The 16,145-nt window shown below is 42.5% G+C and overlaps 1 protein-coding gene across 3 annotated transcripts in view; it reads left to right on the top strand.

Moving 5' to 3' along the window:
- Positions 1-16,145, top strand: part of SEC24B (SEC24 homolog B, COPII coat complex component) — a 101,969-nt gene that overhangs the window by 47,466 nt on the left and 38,358 nt on the right. For all 3 annotated transcript variants that reach the window (XM_040329383.1, XM_040329375.1, XM_040329367.1), the window contains 6 exons: positions 210-312; positions 449-575; positions 1,103-1,212; positions 3,852-3,964; positions 8,785-8,903; positions 15,983-16,038. In XM_040329383.1, coding sequence (XP_040185317.1) covers positions 210-312; positions 449-575; positions 1,103-1,212; positions 3,852-3,964; positions 8,785-8,903; positions 15,983-16,038 — 628 coding nt within the window. The remainder of the gene's footprint in view (positions 1-209; positions 313-448; positions 576-1,102; positions 1,213-3,851; positions 3,965-8,784; positions 8,904-15,982; positions 16,039-16,145) is intronic.

Here is a 16,145-nt window from a genome sequence, read left to right as displayed (position 1 = left end):
CACCCTGTGAAAGGCAACACATTTAAACAGACATTTCACCCGTAGTACAAACATCACGTGGATTATTTGTGACTTTTGCTTGCATTTGAAAACATTCCCACTTCTTCTTTTTTTTTTTTATAAATGGGCACCTTTTGCATAGTTTTGTGCTTGCCTCTATTTATAGTGTTTATATTGTTTGACATTTTAAGATTCCTTGTACATTTCAGATTCTTCAGGTGCACTCTTACAAGTGTTCCACAGACACAAGCTCTTTTGAATAAAGCAAAGCTTCCCTTAGGATTACTACTTCATCCTTTTAAAAGTAAACCTGTAAGTATGTGTTAAGCATCTTGAGGAATCCTGTAATGTGTGTTTTTTTTTTTTTTTTTTTTTAAATGAATACACTATATGGCAGCCCAGGGAAAAAAGCTTTTTTTTTATTTATTTATTTTTTTTATTTCCATAGCGTATCCCGACAATATCGTCAAGTTCCATTATAAGATGTCGATCATGCAGAACATATATCAATCCATTTGTGTCTTTTATTGACCAGAGAAGGTGGAAGTGTAATCTTTGTTACCGAGTAAATGATGGTAAGTATCAACACATGCAAGTATGCTTTCGGGTGTTATTTTTTTTTTAATTATTATTAGCCAGCATGGAATTGGCTTTCCTAAGTTAAAATGTATGTAAACTCCAACAATTAACCTTTTATTTGCTCCCTTTTAGTCTGTTTAAATGTAACTGTTTACACAGCATTCGAGCAGCAGCAGGAGCCATTGACTCTCTTGCTGCTGTCAATTAGATGCAGTGAAGAGTAAGTGGGGGGTGGGCCTAAGTCCCGCTGCGTAAATTCCATAGACGCACAGGTCGAGAGCGCACAAACTATGCTGTCCAATTAGCCAGCAGCTGGCTATAGTAGTTCTAAAAATATGAGGAATCAAGATTGGCGCCGGGGACCCCAGAAGAGGAGGATCTGGGCCACTCTGTGCAATACCACTGCACAGAGCAGGTAAGTATAACATGTTTGTTTTGTTATTTTAATAAAAAAATATATATATTTGACTTTAGTAACACTTTAATGGTACAGCTAAATAAGTTTTCATTGTTTTCTCTTTAGTGCCAGAAGAATTCATGTACAACCCGGTGACTCGTAGTTATGGAGAGCCACACAAACAAACCGAAGTTTTGAGTTCTTCTGTGGAGTTTGTTGCTTCTTCTGATTATATGGTAAAACCCAAGCTCTGTTAAGCACTGTTGAACTCTGTACACATTAACTAAAAGAACAATGGTATATATTTGAAATGAACTTCAGTTAGAATTATTGTGCTTCTGCTACACCTGACCTTGTCTTGGTTAGGGACATACTATTGTATGATCACTACCCATTCCTATGCTTTTAATAGCTTAAAGGGGTTGTAAAGGAAAAAAAAAATTCTCATAATAAGCATCCTTTACCTGCAGACATTCCTCTTTTCACTTCCTCGTTGTTCGTTTTTGCTCAGAAGTCGCTCTATTTCTTCTCTGTTCTGTTCACTTCCTGCTTGTCTGATTTTACTGACCACCGTGATGGGAGGGTTTACTGCGGTGGTCAGTAACATGCTCACCCCCTCCTGGGAACTACATCTGTGCGGCAGGACGCTCTCTACCTGTTGGAGACTTCAAGGAGGTGTGAATTACTGGGCGTGCCGCAATTCATACTGGGAAATGTAGAGCTTACATGAACGAACGATGCAAACCAGGAAGTGAATGAGAGAACAGAAACTAGAATGCCGAAGGCAATCGGCAACATGTTAACTCCATTTATTAATGTTCACCTGTATGGTCCTGATCTGCAGACTAAAATCCCAGTTAGGTCTACTTAATTGGGTTCTGGGTCTCTCCAGTCTTCTGTGTCAGCCCCATATATGTGTTCTCATATATAGAAACACAAATGCTGAATGCAGCACACAGGCACATCATTAGGGCCCTTTCACACCAGCGGACGAACGGTCCGCTTTTCATAAGTCCGTTTACGGACTTACAATGGTTCCCTATGGGATCACGGCCGTTAGCGGATGGAGCATCCGCTAACGTCCGTAATCACCCACCTCCGTCAGGATCCGTTTTTTCAGATGGAAGAAACCCCTATTTTTCCGTCTGACGGATCAGATCCCCTATGGGGAGTCCGTATTCATCCGATTCCCCATAGGGGAGAGCGGAGGAGAGACAGGGCGGTCTCTGCACTGTGTGCGGGGACCGCCCTGTCAACCGACTGCTCAGCGGGGATTAACGGAGGAATCCCCGCTGAGCCAAACGGGCTAACGGAGTGGATCAATACGGATCCGCTCCGTGTGAAAGAGCCCTTAGGACTTGGATTTGATGGATCTGTAAGTGACAATCAGACTGACTAGTAGCTGTAGGATTTCTTCCCTCCACACCACATTTCTTTTGTTTCCATTAAGGAAGAGGCTTGACCATGAAAATGGTAAACACATCATGTTTTGACTCAGCCCAACAGCGATGGGGAATAAACTACTGTATTTTTCGCTCCATAAGACGCATCTGACCATAAGACGCACCTAGATTTCTCTACCTGTAGCAGCTGAAGGCAGGGGAGAAACAGGATTTGGCTGGGGCAGAGTGATGCATAGGGCATCGTTCTGCCGCCAAAACGATTCCCCTTTCAGCGGCTCTCCTGGTCAGTATTCGCTCCATAAGACGCACACACATTTTCCCCCATTTTTGGGGGGGGGGAAAGTGCATCGTATGGATCAAAAAATACGGTAATAACTGGGCTGTGTGAAAATACAATATTGGAGATTGAAATTTGTGGTGTTCACTACTTTCCTCCACTGAGCAGAAATTTGGGGTACTAATGCAAACATTTTGTGCTTTACTAGTGAAAAGAAGTATATAGTACCCATTTCATACCAGGTAGGAAATGGTCATGTTTGCATGAGAGCATTTTTTTTTTATTTTTTTTTTAAACTGTAAAAGCTATGTGTATGTCAAGCCTGTAACTTTTTTTCTAGTTTTGAATAGAGTAGGGAAGGATTACTACCTCTGTTGATTTTTTTACTTCTATCTGGATCTGCGTTATAGAGATTTCCTCTCACTTCCAGTCTAGTGAAATTGCTGTCAGCAGTTTCACTAGACTGGAAATCTCTATAACTGAGGCAGTAATCCCCCCCCCCCCCCTCCTATTCAAAGCTAGAGAAGAAAATAAAGTTTCAGGCTTGACATACACTTTAACTTTTTGCGGTTTTCATTTAATACTTTCATGCCAACAAGACCATTCCCTACCTGGTATGCAATGGGTACTAAACACAACAACTTCTCAGGAAAATATGTAATGGAGACACTGACAGAATTAAGAACTTGATGAGAGTTTAGTCTTCTCCCACTTCTAAAGAAAATCATTTTATTTCTGTCCATGTTGCTGTTTGCAGAGTTCCCCTCACTTCCTTTCCAAATAACAGGACAGGCAAATTATGGAAATGTGTCTAATGGGACCCCAGATAGCATGGCAGGGGTTCTAATCCTTCCCCACTCTATCCAAAACTAAGAAAAAAAGGTTTGGCTTGACATGCACTTTAGTTTTTGCTGGGCTGTGACAAGATGGGGGGAAAAAAGCAACCAGGAGCACTGGCGGAGGACTTGAGAAGAGAAGGATCAGGGTTGCTCTATGCAAAACCACTGCACAGAGTAGACAAGTATAACATGTTTGTTATTTTAAATAAAAAAATCTCTTTACAATCGCTTTAAATAATTCTTGTAACCATGCTTTTATTTAACTAAAGATTATAACTTCTTTAGATTATGGCTCCTTTAGATATGCTTGTAATTTTGTACTATTTTTTTTTTTTTTCCTTTTCTTTTCACTAAAGCTTCGGCCACCTCCCCCAGCGGTTTATCTGTTTGTTCTGGATGTATCGTACAATGCTATAGAGTCGGGGTATCTACAATATTTCGCTCAGTCACTTTTGGAAAATCTAGACAAGTATGTATTTCTTCCAGAAATGTCCAGCCTTCTTATAACCCATCTCATCCCCTTTAAAATCAATGTAATGGAGTGTAAATTAGTAACCAAGGGGATGCATTCTGACTCCTATATATAGAGTTTCTGACAAAAGTGAGTACACCCCTCACATATTTATAAATCCTTTTATTTTATATTTTCATGTGACAACACTGAAGTTGTGAGTGCACAGCTTGTATACCAGTGTAAATTTGCTGTCCCCTCAAAATAACTCAACACACAGTCATTAATGTCTAAACCGCTGGCAGCCAGCGGTTTAGACATTAATGACTGTGTGTTGAATTATTTTGAGGGGACAGAAAATTTACACTGTTATACAAGCTGTACACTCACTACTTTACATTGTAGCAAAGTGTCATTTCTTCAGTGTTGTCACATGAAAAGATGTAATAAATAATTTACAAAATTATGAGGGCTGTACTCACTTTTGTGAGATTGTGTGTGTGTGTGTGTGTGTGTGTGTGTGTGTGTGTGTATATGTATGTATATATAATATACATACATACATACATTTGTGTAAATAAATGGGGCGCAGGTGTGTTAAATTTGGTGTTATCGCTCTCACTTTTGTGAGATACTGTGTGTGTGTGTGTGTGTGTGTGTGTGTGTGTGTATATAATATATATATTTTAAATGGCAAAACAATACAATGCATTATTAAATCTCACAAGTAATAATCAGATGTAATTAAAATGTCAACATGTTTTGAGTGTAAATATAACTTCCATTGTCTTTAAACATAACCTCTCCCGTTTAAAGGGGGGCGGGGGGGATGAAGGGAACAACCAATAAAGAAAAGTTTAATTTAAAATGAGGAAAGAAAGAAGAGAAAAAAAAGATAATTGGAAGGGGGGGGGGCTAAAAAAAACTACGATAAATATTGCTATTAAGAAGTTAAAGATAGTTAAAGCGGAGGTTCACCCATACCCTACACATTTTCCCCTTCGCTTTATGCTCGTTTTGTCTAGGGGAATCGGCTATTTGTATTAAAATATGATCTGTACTTACCCGTTTTCGAGATGCATCTTCTTCCGCCACTTCCGGGTATGGGCTGCGGGAATGGGCGTTCCTTCTTGATTGACAGTCTTCCGAGAGGCTTCCGACGGTCGCATCCATCGCGTCACGATTTTCCGAAAGAAGCCGAACGTCGGTGCGCAGGCGCAGTATAGAGCCGCACCGACGTTCGGCTTCTTTCGGCTACGAGTGACGCGATGGATGCGACCGTCGGAAGCCTCTCGGAAGACTGTCAATCAAGAAGGAACGCCCGCTCCCGAAGACCCATACCCAGAAGCGACGGAAGAAGATGCATCTCGAAAACGGGTAAGTACGGATCATATTTTAATACAAATAGCCGATTCCCCTAGACCGAACGAACAGGAAGCTAAGGGGAAAAAAAAAGAAATGGTTGAACTCCCGCTTTAATGTAACGGTCACCACCGTTTACGATATTCCCATTCCATCAGCCACGACAGCTTATCCGACAGTCCGACAGACATCAGACACGACCTGATCCATTCCATTCCCCAGAATAACGAGACCGACAAGCTCTGTTACTGGTTTCAAAATGTATGAATGAACACTTTTAATGGTTCCTTAGCTTTCTTATATACAGTACAAATATGTTACAGTAATCAAAGGAACAAAGACACACTCCACCCACACATCACACAATGCGGCTTCAATCACATTCTTTTAGATAATGACATTCAGGTGAGTTAATTATCCCCCAGACGTCCTGTCTCCGACAAGTTTCCCTCACCTGTTACACAAAACACATTCCTTTACTAAACAGAATTTACATGCTAATTCCCTACCCCTGAAAGGAGACATCTGACCTTTCAGACTTAATTAGTACAATGGACACAAACAGTATTAGCATCACACAATGGAATGTCTAGGAGCAGACGCAATTAACACCTCAAAAGCATGTGTCCCGCCATTGAATGAAAACACTCCATTTGGAGTCACACTTTAACAACTTGTAATATTCCAAGATATCTTGCAAAACATGTGTAGCACCCCCTTTACTTTCAGTATGGGCACTACGCTAAAGTTAATGGGGAATGGGAGAGTTATTTTGCTCCCATTCACAATTTGCTAAATTTGGGCTGCTGTCATTCCAGAACTGTCCTGTAGGTCAGTCTGCGCTCCAGGGGTGCCGATCCCACCCCTGGGCGACAGGTGGCGCTAGAGGGGTTCTGGTGGAGCCGCTTTTCCCCAGCAGCCAATTAGAGGAGTTTTCCCTCGCGGGGCATGCTGGGGGAGAGTATATCTGTGGCAGACGCCATTTTCCTTGGCTCTTCGCGGGTTCCAGGTGCGGCACCCACCTTTAGGGTGTGCGCATCCAACGGACCCCGGCGATATGGCCTACCAGGCCGGGGTCGCATGCTACGCAGAGCTTTATGTTGCTGAGAGGGGCCCCAGTGACTAACTGGGTCCCCAGCTCTATTGAGGAGATCCCAGGCTGTATGCCGTTCAATGGGGGGTCGGCTTGAGGAGAACCCGGAGGCAGGTTGTCCAACAGGGCTTGAAGGAACCATCGGGGATCTGGTGATCGGGATATTGACAGGTACACTTCAACTGTCACCCGGTCACCCTGACCTAATTTACTGGGAGGATTCGCTCAATCCGTTTGGCTCATTCAAGTACTAGGCCTGTGGCAGAGGCCCTAGAGCCAGGTCTGTGGCAGAGACCTGTTCCTCCCAGCAATCTAAAGTGATACTTCGGCTGCCAGGCTTGTGACAGGAGTCTGTCCGGGGGCACTTCACCCACTCTGGCTAGAGTGGCGATGAACTGAAATTACTACTACTAAGAGCAGGATTGCTCGGTTCATATCCAGGCCTGATACTGCAAAGTTCTCTATCGCTTCATCAACCTTTCCTCTATACCTCATGTTGATGTTGGCCATGTTGGGCCTGGAAATAAAGCATTGAGAAAACCATATTCATTGACTGGACATTCGCTCACTGATCTACTCATCAACTTCACCCCTAGACAACTGAAAGAGGTAACTTAATATGCTGATCCCAACAACAACCAGCGGCTCCTGCGGGGGTAGCGCTACACATGAATTATCAGTAATGTCCCATCATGTAATTTATAATTATAATTTCTCAGTCACCCTATGCCCAAAAGAGTACCCCACATCCTTCAAAGGTCTCTGGGTGACACAGGAGGGAACCCCAAACGGGTTGACTCCGAAGTTAGTCAGTTGTTCCAGTCCTCCAATGCTGGTATCCATACCGTACCCCAAATAAATTGCAGGGCATTACTCACCCAGCCAACCTCTGCCTCTCTGAGAACATGCCCTCCGCTGGGGAGAGGCCTGGACTGGCCCTTCTCCCTGGAGTCCTTTCAGCCGCTGGAGAGAAGACAGGGTGACTGGGCTCAGTCCATCATGCTGTTGGGGATCTGAGCCAACTGCCCCCCATCCCTGGGGTATACCAGTGGAGACTGAAGTCCCATCCACTGGTGGTAGGTGAAAATCCCCTGGTGCTTGCAAAGCAAAGCTGACATCCTCCTGTCTCAGTGCCGCACCATTTTATGCGCTGCTATCATTCCGTCCAGCCTAGCCAATCAACGGCCAGGCTGGGAGTCGAAGAGGTTCACGCGGACGTGCGTGGGACTTTCGAGGGGTGAGGTAAGTAAAATGGGGGCTGTACCGTCGGATGTTTTTTAACCTTAATGCATAGGATGCATTAAGGTGAAAAAACATTTACCTTTACAACCCCTTTAAGCCAATTTTCCCATGTCTTGAAAAAATGTACATATACACTGTTTTACAGAGCTGCTCACTCTGTCTGCTAAGAAATAGATAAGCTTATCAATGGTTTCCTTTTTTGGCAATGTATGTATTTAAGCATTGTGCTATGTAATTATTTATTTTCAGTATAATGTATGACTTTTATCTGAATGACTCATTCATAGTCTAAATTGAAGGCACGCAAGAGAAAACCGCTTGCGGACTGCTTTACAAGTCTGAAGTTTTTTTGTACAGCGTGTTGTTCATGTACCAATCTAAAGTGCTACTAATTACAGTAATTTTACAAGAGCAAAATGGGCCCTTTTGAATATTTTCGGTACGGTTAGGCTTTTCTTCCACTTTAGGTTATGACTAGAGGTGTCATATTCTTTTATAACATGCAAAGTTCTCTGTAATTCATTCCAAGTTCCTTTGTGCTGTTGTGAACACTCAGTACCTAGCCCATATACTGCCAGTAGTAAATATACCACACTTTAGGAGACCTTGGGGTCACTGCGGGTAAGCATTGTTAGTACTAAATGGTAACTCTAACTATACTTGGAGTCAGTTTAAAAAAACATTTAAATATGCATTTAAAGATATCCATAAGCCTTATAAAGGATTTTTTGTCATGCCAGGAGTTGAGGTAGGTGAGTGTGACATTACCAATTGTAAGTTCTTATCCCTGTATCCAGTAGCTGTAAGTGGTGGTGTTATACACGTTTCATACCAGTGGCCCAGTTCTGCCTCTCTTGGTGTTTTAAGAATTCCCTATAGACTTCTATGGGAACAATATATTATACTAGAGAGGTTCAAACCCTGACAATAGCTTCCGAAAGATGAGTAACTTTGTTCAAATCCACTTACTTTATCCATCCCATCCTTCCTGATCCTCCATTTTCTCAGGAAATGAGGGGCTTTAATATAGCACTCGCAGACAAACTTGGGTGATCCGTAACCACATGAAACTGGAATCTAAGCATGGTTATGATCATTGTTGTCCGTCATGACACTCATGTTAATTTATCTTTATTTTAAGATTGCGTGGAGATTCCAGAACGAAAATTGGCTTCATAACATTTGATAGCACTGTGCATTTCTACAATTTACAAGAAGGTCTTTCACAGCCACAGATGCTAATTGTTTCAGATGTAGATGGTAAGTACTTAGAACGTTAAGTGCACCACTGACATTAAAATGAATTATTAAGGGATAACTAAAGGTTCCTTTGTTTAAAAAAAACAAAAAAAAAACATGTTGGCTTTGCACAGAGGGGCCCGATCCTCCTCGTCTGGGGTTCCTCAGTGGCGCTCCTGGCTCCTCCTCTTCTCGAGTGCCCCGTCGGCGAAGCACTCTCCCTTGTGGCACCTGTCCATTGACAGACAGCAGGACTTGGCTCCCCCTTCATTGGATTTGATTGACAGCAGCGGGAGCTAATGGCTGCGCTGCTATCAATCTGAGACACCGGCTAGAGCGGATGTGCTTGTCCCCGGCGCAGGAATGATCGGCTCAGGTAAGTAAAAGAAAGTTCTTTGTTGTGTTTATAATACACATTTAAAACGGCGCGCCACCCAAAAGGGGAAGCTCTGCTTGTCTGCCTCTGCCCTCCCTTCTGCTACCACATTTTTTACCTTTTAGAGGGGGAAGTGGGCATCTGTTTTTGAGCCAGACGGTCGGCCCTCCTCCTTCCCCCACAGCCTTCTGGGACATTTCATAGGTCCCAGAAGACTGTGGTTCATTCACAAAGCGCAGTGTGCAGTAGGAGACTAGCTGTGAAGCTGCAAGGCTTTGATGCCGGTTTCCCATAGTCAAGATGGCGGCGCTAGTACCCAATAGTAGATTGAAGAATCTGCTCGGGTGAGGACATTGCTGGGTGCCTGGACAGGCAAGTGCCCTAATTTAAAAAGTCAGCAGCTACAGCATTTGTAGCTGCTGACTTAATTTTGTTTTCTTTTGGGGGGCGTGACACCTTGAGCTCTTTAACTACTACTGTGCAAGCTACACACGCTATAAGCACAATGGGGGGAATTCAGTAAAGCCGCTGAACCCACTTTTTTTTTCCTTTTTTTTTTTTTTTTTATTTTTTTTTATGAAGAATCAACATGATGGTCCAAAATTTCAAGCATAGATGTAACAGCAGAGGGTACAAAAAGTAAGACACTTCATTACACTGCACATAATCATAAATGTAGAATAGGCCCGTGGACCCAAAAAATACAAACACAAGCTAGTTGGCAGTGCAGCGTGTCCCACCTACTAACTAGGCCATAGGGATCCTCCCTGTTTATTTTCTTATTTTATCGGGGAGAAAACTGCAAACCCCAAATCATTGGATGGAAAAAAAAAGGGGGGGCAGCGGAGGGAAGGATAGGAAAGAGGGCCATCAGAGGAACCCTCCCAGCCTATACTCCCATACTGTGGTTCCTGCCAGGACCACAAGGACCTGCGCCACTTTTTTTGGCGTTCGTCCCTTTTGTTAAAGTGGTTGTAAACCCTTACAGACCACTTGGCCCCACAGGTAAGCCTAGATTAAGGCTTACCCATAGGTGCAAGAAATATCTCCTTAATGAATGAATGGGATCGTGCCGTCCCTGACAGCTCCTGCACGCATGCACGGGAGTGACGTCATTGCTGCTCTGGCCAGTCACAGCGCCGGAGCAGCGATACCTGGAAGTCACTAGGGTATCATGGCGGCGGAGGAGAGGAACAAGGGTCGCTGCGGGGGCTTCAAACTCGGGTAAGTAATTTATAATGACCTAGTATGCATACTAGCTCATTATGCCTTTCTCTTGCAGGGGTTTTTTTTTTTTTTGTAGGATAAGTTTTAGAGGGTCTACTTCCTCTTTAATGTTTTGCACCAAATGCACCAACTCGTGCACCAAGTTCAGGTAGTTGCTTTTAAAATTTGCCACTATTTCACCAAATTCTGCAAAAATAAATGACAGTTTGTATCTTTAGGAGCAACTTTCTTTTTGTGTACAGAGAGAAAAACTGGCTTAGACAGATTTTGCATATGTGCCTTGCACGTATTTTAAAAAGTGGTGTAGCATGTAGCAAGGGCTCTGAAGCCCAGAGCCCCTGAACAGCAGTAGATCATAAAGTGGAATTAAACCCATCGGTTTAGTTTAAAAAAAAAAGTGTTACATTCCTGGAATGCCGGGTTTGCTAACTGTCACTTGTTTCCTCAACCAAGCTGCCTGGTGTCATAACTGATCACATGTGCAGATCAAACAGGGCTTCCTTAGTTGTAAAGGATAGGAGGGTTTAATTCCTCTTTAAGGCTGTCAGCAGATCGGCCTCTACAAATTTGGCAGTGCCTAAAATTGGAGAGCAACTGAGCATGTGCAAAGCAGGGTAAGATGGTTTATTGGGTTTTAAACAGTATAGGCAATTATTTTTAATGTTTTACATGGCTATACCTGCAAACGGGGCAGCCTGAAGTTATCTGGCAGGACTTAATTTTCTCACTAAAGTTCCCCTTCAAATATTTGCTATTTGACTTATACAATATCTCACAAAAGTGAGTACACCCCTCCCTTTTTTGTAAATATTTTATTATCTTTTCATGTGACAACACTGAATAAATTACACTTTGCTGCAATGTAGTTTAGTGAGTAACAGTGTAAATTTGCTGTCCCCTCAAAATAACAACACACAACCATTGATGTCTGAACTGCTGGCAACAAAAGTAAGTACACCCCTAAGTGAAAATGGCCAGATTGGGCCCAAAGTGTCAATATTTTGTGTGGCGACTATTATTTTCCTGCACTGTCTTAAAGCGGAGTTCCACCCAAAAATGGAACTTCCGCTTTTCAGGACCCCCCCGTTGTCACATTTGGCACCTTTTAAGGGGGGAGGGGGGTGCAAATACCTGTATAATACAGGTATTTGCACCCACTTCCAGGAATGTCTCCCACGGGAGTCCCTCAATGCGCTGTGCTACTCGCGCATGCGCAGTAGGGAACCGGGCAGTGAACTTTCTGATTCCCTCACCGAGGATGGAGGCGGGGGTAGAAGAGAGATGAGCGATTGCTAGTCTTCTGCTGCCGACATCGCAGGAGCGCTGGACAGGTGAGTGTCCATTTATTAAAAGTCAGCAGCTGCAGTATTTGTAGCTGCTGGCTTTTAATATTATTATTTTTTCACAGGCCCTTCGCTTTACCCTCTTGGGCATGGAGTTCACCAGAGCTTCACAGGTTGCACTGGAGTTCTCTTCCACTCCTCCATGACGACATCACGGAGCTGGTGGATGTTAGAGACCTTGTGCTCCTCCACCTTCCGTTTGAGTATGCCCCATAGATGCTCAATAGGGTTTAGGTCTGGATACATGCTTGGCCAGTCCATCACCTTTACCCTCAGCTTTTTTAGCAATGCAGTGGTCATCTTGAAGGTGTGTTTGGGGTCATTATCATGTTGGCACAGTCTCCGAAGGGAGGGGATCATGCTCTGCTTCAGTATGTCACCCTACATATATAAAAAACAAGCTGCACAAATGAACGTGAAAATATCCAAGAAAACCAATATAACCAAGAAAGTTAATGTATATATTGTCGATATTCCTGATATCATAACACAAAACAGGTATCCCTATTTGCAGTAAATTCTAATGTGTCCAAATAAAAAATGAACAAGTGAATATTCTGTTTTTAAAAAAAACACATCAGATGATGATCAAAAAAGGCTAAAGATGTACAGTCCTCCCATAGGTAAGTTGGTGACTTCAAACCAGAGCAAACCAAGGAAAAGTGATGTAATAGGAAAGAAATCCTCCACCTTCTATATAACTGCCTCTTACCGAAGATGAAGATCCCAACTAGAGATCTTCTGTAGATGGGAAAGTAGAACAATGGCGGGACTATGGCGGTGCATACAAAAACTGATAAAGAAAGATAAAGCAAATAATATAAATTTTAATAATTTATTAAAAAACAGAGTGACATCAGGTTGTAAAGCATATCATAGACCTCACAGGGGCCCACTAGACAACTCAATAACCTGCTCAAAAAGTACAAAGTAAAAAAGTTCCCGTAACAGACAACCAGTACTAAAACAGAGATCGCAACCCGGTTGGCAAACCCTATATATTTCGCCCGGTCAGGCTTCTTCAGGGGTGGTTGAGATCAGGGTTTGGATTCTGATAATGACATACAAAGAAAGAAAATTAACAATTATGCATAGAAACATTGAATATACATAAACAATAAATAAATAAAGTCGCTCTGTCAGTGTATATCACATAATGCCCACCTGCTGGTCCGTAGTGGGAGTAAAAAAACAACAGGGTGCGTGTACGCCCTGGTTCCATCACATGCCTGAAAAATCAGGCCGGATGAGCACAAGTTGACAGCCACAAGGATAACCTAGGCAGGAAAAAATGGGGAGCTGCTGCAGATGGAGGTCACACATTCCCCAACCATCGGAGGGGCAAGGGGCGGCACCCAGAGACAGAGTGGCCAGCTGTGGAGAAGAGTAGTAATATCAGTATCTATTAAAGAATACTTAATAAGAATATTTATAGAAGGTAATAAATGAAATGTGCACTCACAGTGCTTAGATAAACGGATATAGCATCTGTGGAGGCATCCGCCTAACTTGGAACAGGAGGCTTATCAGATCTATAACAAGCTGATCCAAATATTATGTCAAAAAATTAGAAAAAAGAGGAGAATTTGGAAAAAAGGAAAAAGGAGGAAAAGAAAAAAGAAAAAAAAGGAAAGAGAGAGGAAGGAAGAAAAAGGAAATGAAACAGATAGTTTACTTCTATATATAAATATAGATGTAGCGATTCTAGGGATCTTCAGCATACAGCTGTTCCATAATAGGATCTTCTGTAGATGTATGGCCTATAACCCGGCCAAAGGGTCTATGCGACTGGATGTCGTTTCTTCGGCGATAAATCGATCCCCAACCACTCACAAGCAGTCATGTAAGCTCATAGCCAGGTGAGGAAGGAAAGAAAGGCCAACATAGCGTAATCCAGTAAACAATTAATATAAAAATTGGTTAAAATTACACTTACAGTGTGAGGATAAAAAATCGCATGTGAAAATTGTATAGCCAGCCGGCCGGCCAGGGAGAAGCGGCGTGCTGACGTCATCGCTACACAAGAGAGTCCCAGAGTGAACGGGCTGTGTTGGCCATGCTGGGAGCATTCATACATATATTTCCCAAAGACAACCTCTGTATATGATGCTGAGCATGTGCACTCAACTCTTTTGGTCAACCATGGAGAGGCCTGTTAAAAAAAATTCAGATCCTCCCGAGTACTTTGCCATGAGGTGCCATTTTGAACTTCCAGTGACCAGTATGAGAGCGATAACACAAAATTTACCACACCTGCTCCCCATTCACATCTGAGACCTTGTAACACTGAGTCACATGACACCAGGGAGGAAAAATGGCTAATTGGGCCCATTTTGGACATTTTCACTTAGGGGGTGTACTCACTTTTCTTGCCAGCGGTTTAGACATTTTGAGGGGACAGCAAATTTACACTGTTATACAAGCTGTACACTCACAACTTTACATTGTAGCAAAGTGTCATTTCTTCAGTGTTGTCACATGAAAATATATAATAAAATATTTACAAAAATGTGAGGGTTGTAATCACTCTTGTGAGATTGTGTACCATCTTGTATACGGCAGGTATGTTTTGAAACTGCCATTACTTGGCCACCATGTACCATGCATCATTTTGTGTATTTGGCTTTTTTTGCTTATTATAGAACTTAATAATTTGAAATTGAACTAACATTCATTCTCAAAATGTATGACAATAACGTTCAAAATATCCTATCTGTAATAGAATTGTATAGACTTCAGGACCCATTCAAACCAGGTGCAATGGGACTGCATTGGGCAGCCTTGTTGTCCTACTAGGTCAGTTTGTACCACTACGTTGCAGTGATGGCACGCTGTACTTTTTTAGTACATTACAATGCAGTCTTCCACTTTGCACCATGCTGTGGCCAGTAGAACCTGATGAAATGTCATATTTCTAGAAAGTCTGCTTAAAAAAAGCAGCAGCAGCTCTGAGTTATTTTCAGCTTTAGAATCAATTTTTCCTGACATGAGAATAAGACTAAGAAAAAAGGGAGTAGGTGGGAACCCAAATGAAAATCCACCGTGGCAGATAACTCGGGTGCAGGCAATGCACTCAGCAAGGCAGGAACAAAAGGTGTTTCTGGACAGCCGCACTCTGAACAAATCGTAGCCTTTATTAAAATAAGGACAGCACTACAAGTCACAGCAAAAATGAAAATAAAACCCTGGCAACTGACGCGTTTCACACTGGAACTTGCTGCTTAGCATTTCCACTTTCTGACAAGGCTGTCAGTGTCAAATTCATTTAGGCTTGGTTCACATTGCCGTGACTTGGGATCCGACTTGTGAGACCTCAGGTCACGTGACATGTGAAATCGCATGTTCGTCAATAAGGAGCTCTCTTAATTGGCACTACTGAAGCTGCTAATCGCTCTCCCTGTCAACGCGAACCGAGGAAAGCCATTTACCAGTCACAGCTGATCACGTGGTAAGGAGCCTCCGTCAGAGGCTCCTTACCACGATCAGAGATGCGGCGTGTCAGACTGACACACAGCACCAGCGATCGCCATGCTGCGGCCATAATGTTATCCTGCTGGACGTCATATGATGCCCAGTCAGGATAACAAAACCACCGCCCGCCCGTCATTCTGCTATTGGCATAAATTCTGTGTAAAAGTAAAGCTTCTGTTGGTATATAGTGGGCTAGTTTTGCTTTGCTGTTAATCCTGCTCTTCTTAATTCAGATTCTATGTGGCTTAGCCCCTGCACATCTTTAGTATTTTATGGTATGTCTAAAGTAAAAACTAGGGTTTGAGTGCAATTTGGAGAAATACCTTTCCTGTGGAGTCAACTGGAAGTTTAAGCGAATCTTTCCAAACGAAGGCTTCGATACATTTACTTGTGTATAATCCGCTAGCCCATACAAGGATTGAAATTCGTCTGGTCCCTGCTAACCTGGCTGAATTTCGATCCATGTATGGTTTGCTTTGGTTCTGCTGTAAAACTCAAAATAGTTGGAGCATTCTCATCTTCTATTGATTATTCTAGTGATGCCACTACTAATTTCTGGTTTTTCAGTCTGCACTATTTTTTAGTTTTATATATCCCATTTTTTTTTTTTATTATTATTATTATTATATATCCCATTTGATTTCCTCCAAGTAGTTTCTAATACCAGGTCTTGTTTCTTTCAGAGATTTTCTTACCGACCCCTGATGGTTTACTTGTAAATTTACATGAAAGCAAGGAGGTAGGAAGCTTTGTGTGTATGTTTTGGGTCCTGTTTAATTTCTAGCCTCTGCCTCTAATATCAGAGAAAAAAAAAAATACTTGAGTTACTGCTGGTGGGCAAGCCTT

The sequence above is a fragment of the Rana temporaria genome, chromosome 1 (assembly GCF_905171775.1).
Source record: "Rana temporaria chromosome 1, aRanTem1.1, whole genome shotgun sequence".
Classification (NCBI taxonomy): Eukaryota; Metazoa; Chordata; class Amphibia; order Anura; family Ranidae; genus Rana; species Rana temporaria.
The sequence above is the reverse complement of the archived record's forward strand: the minus strand, read 5'-3'. Positions and strand labels throughout refer to the sequence as shown.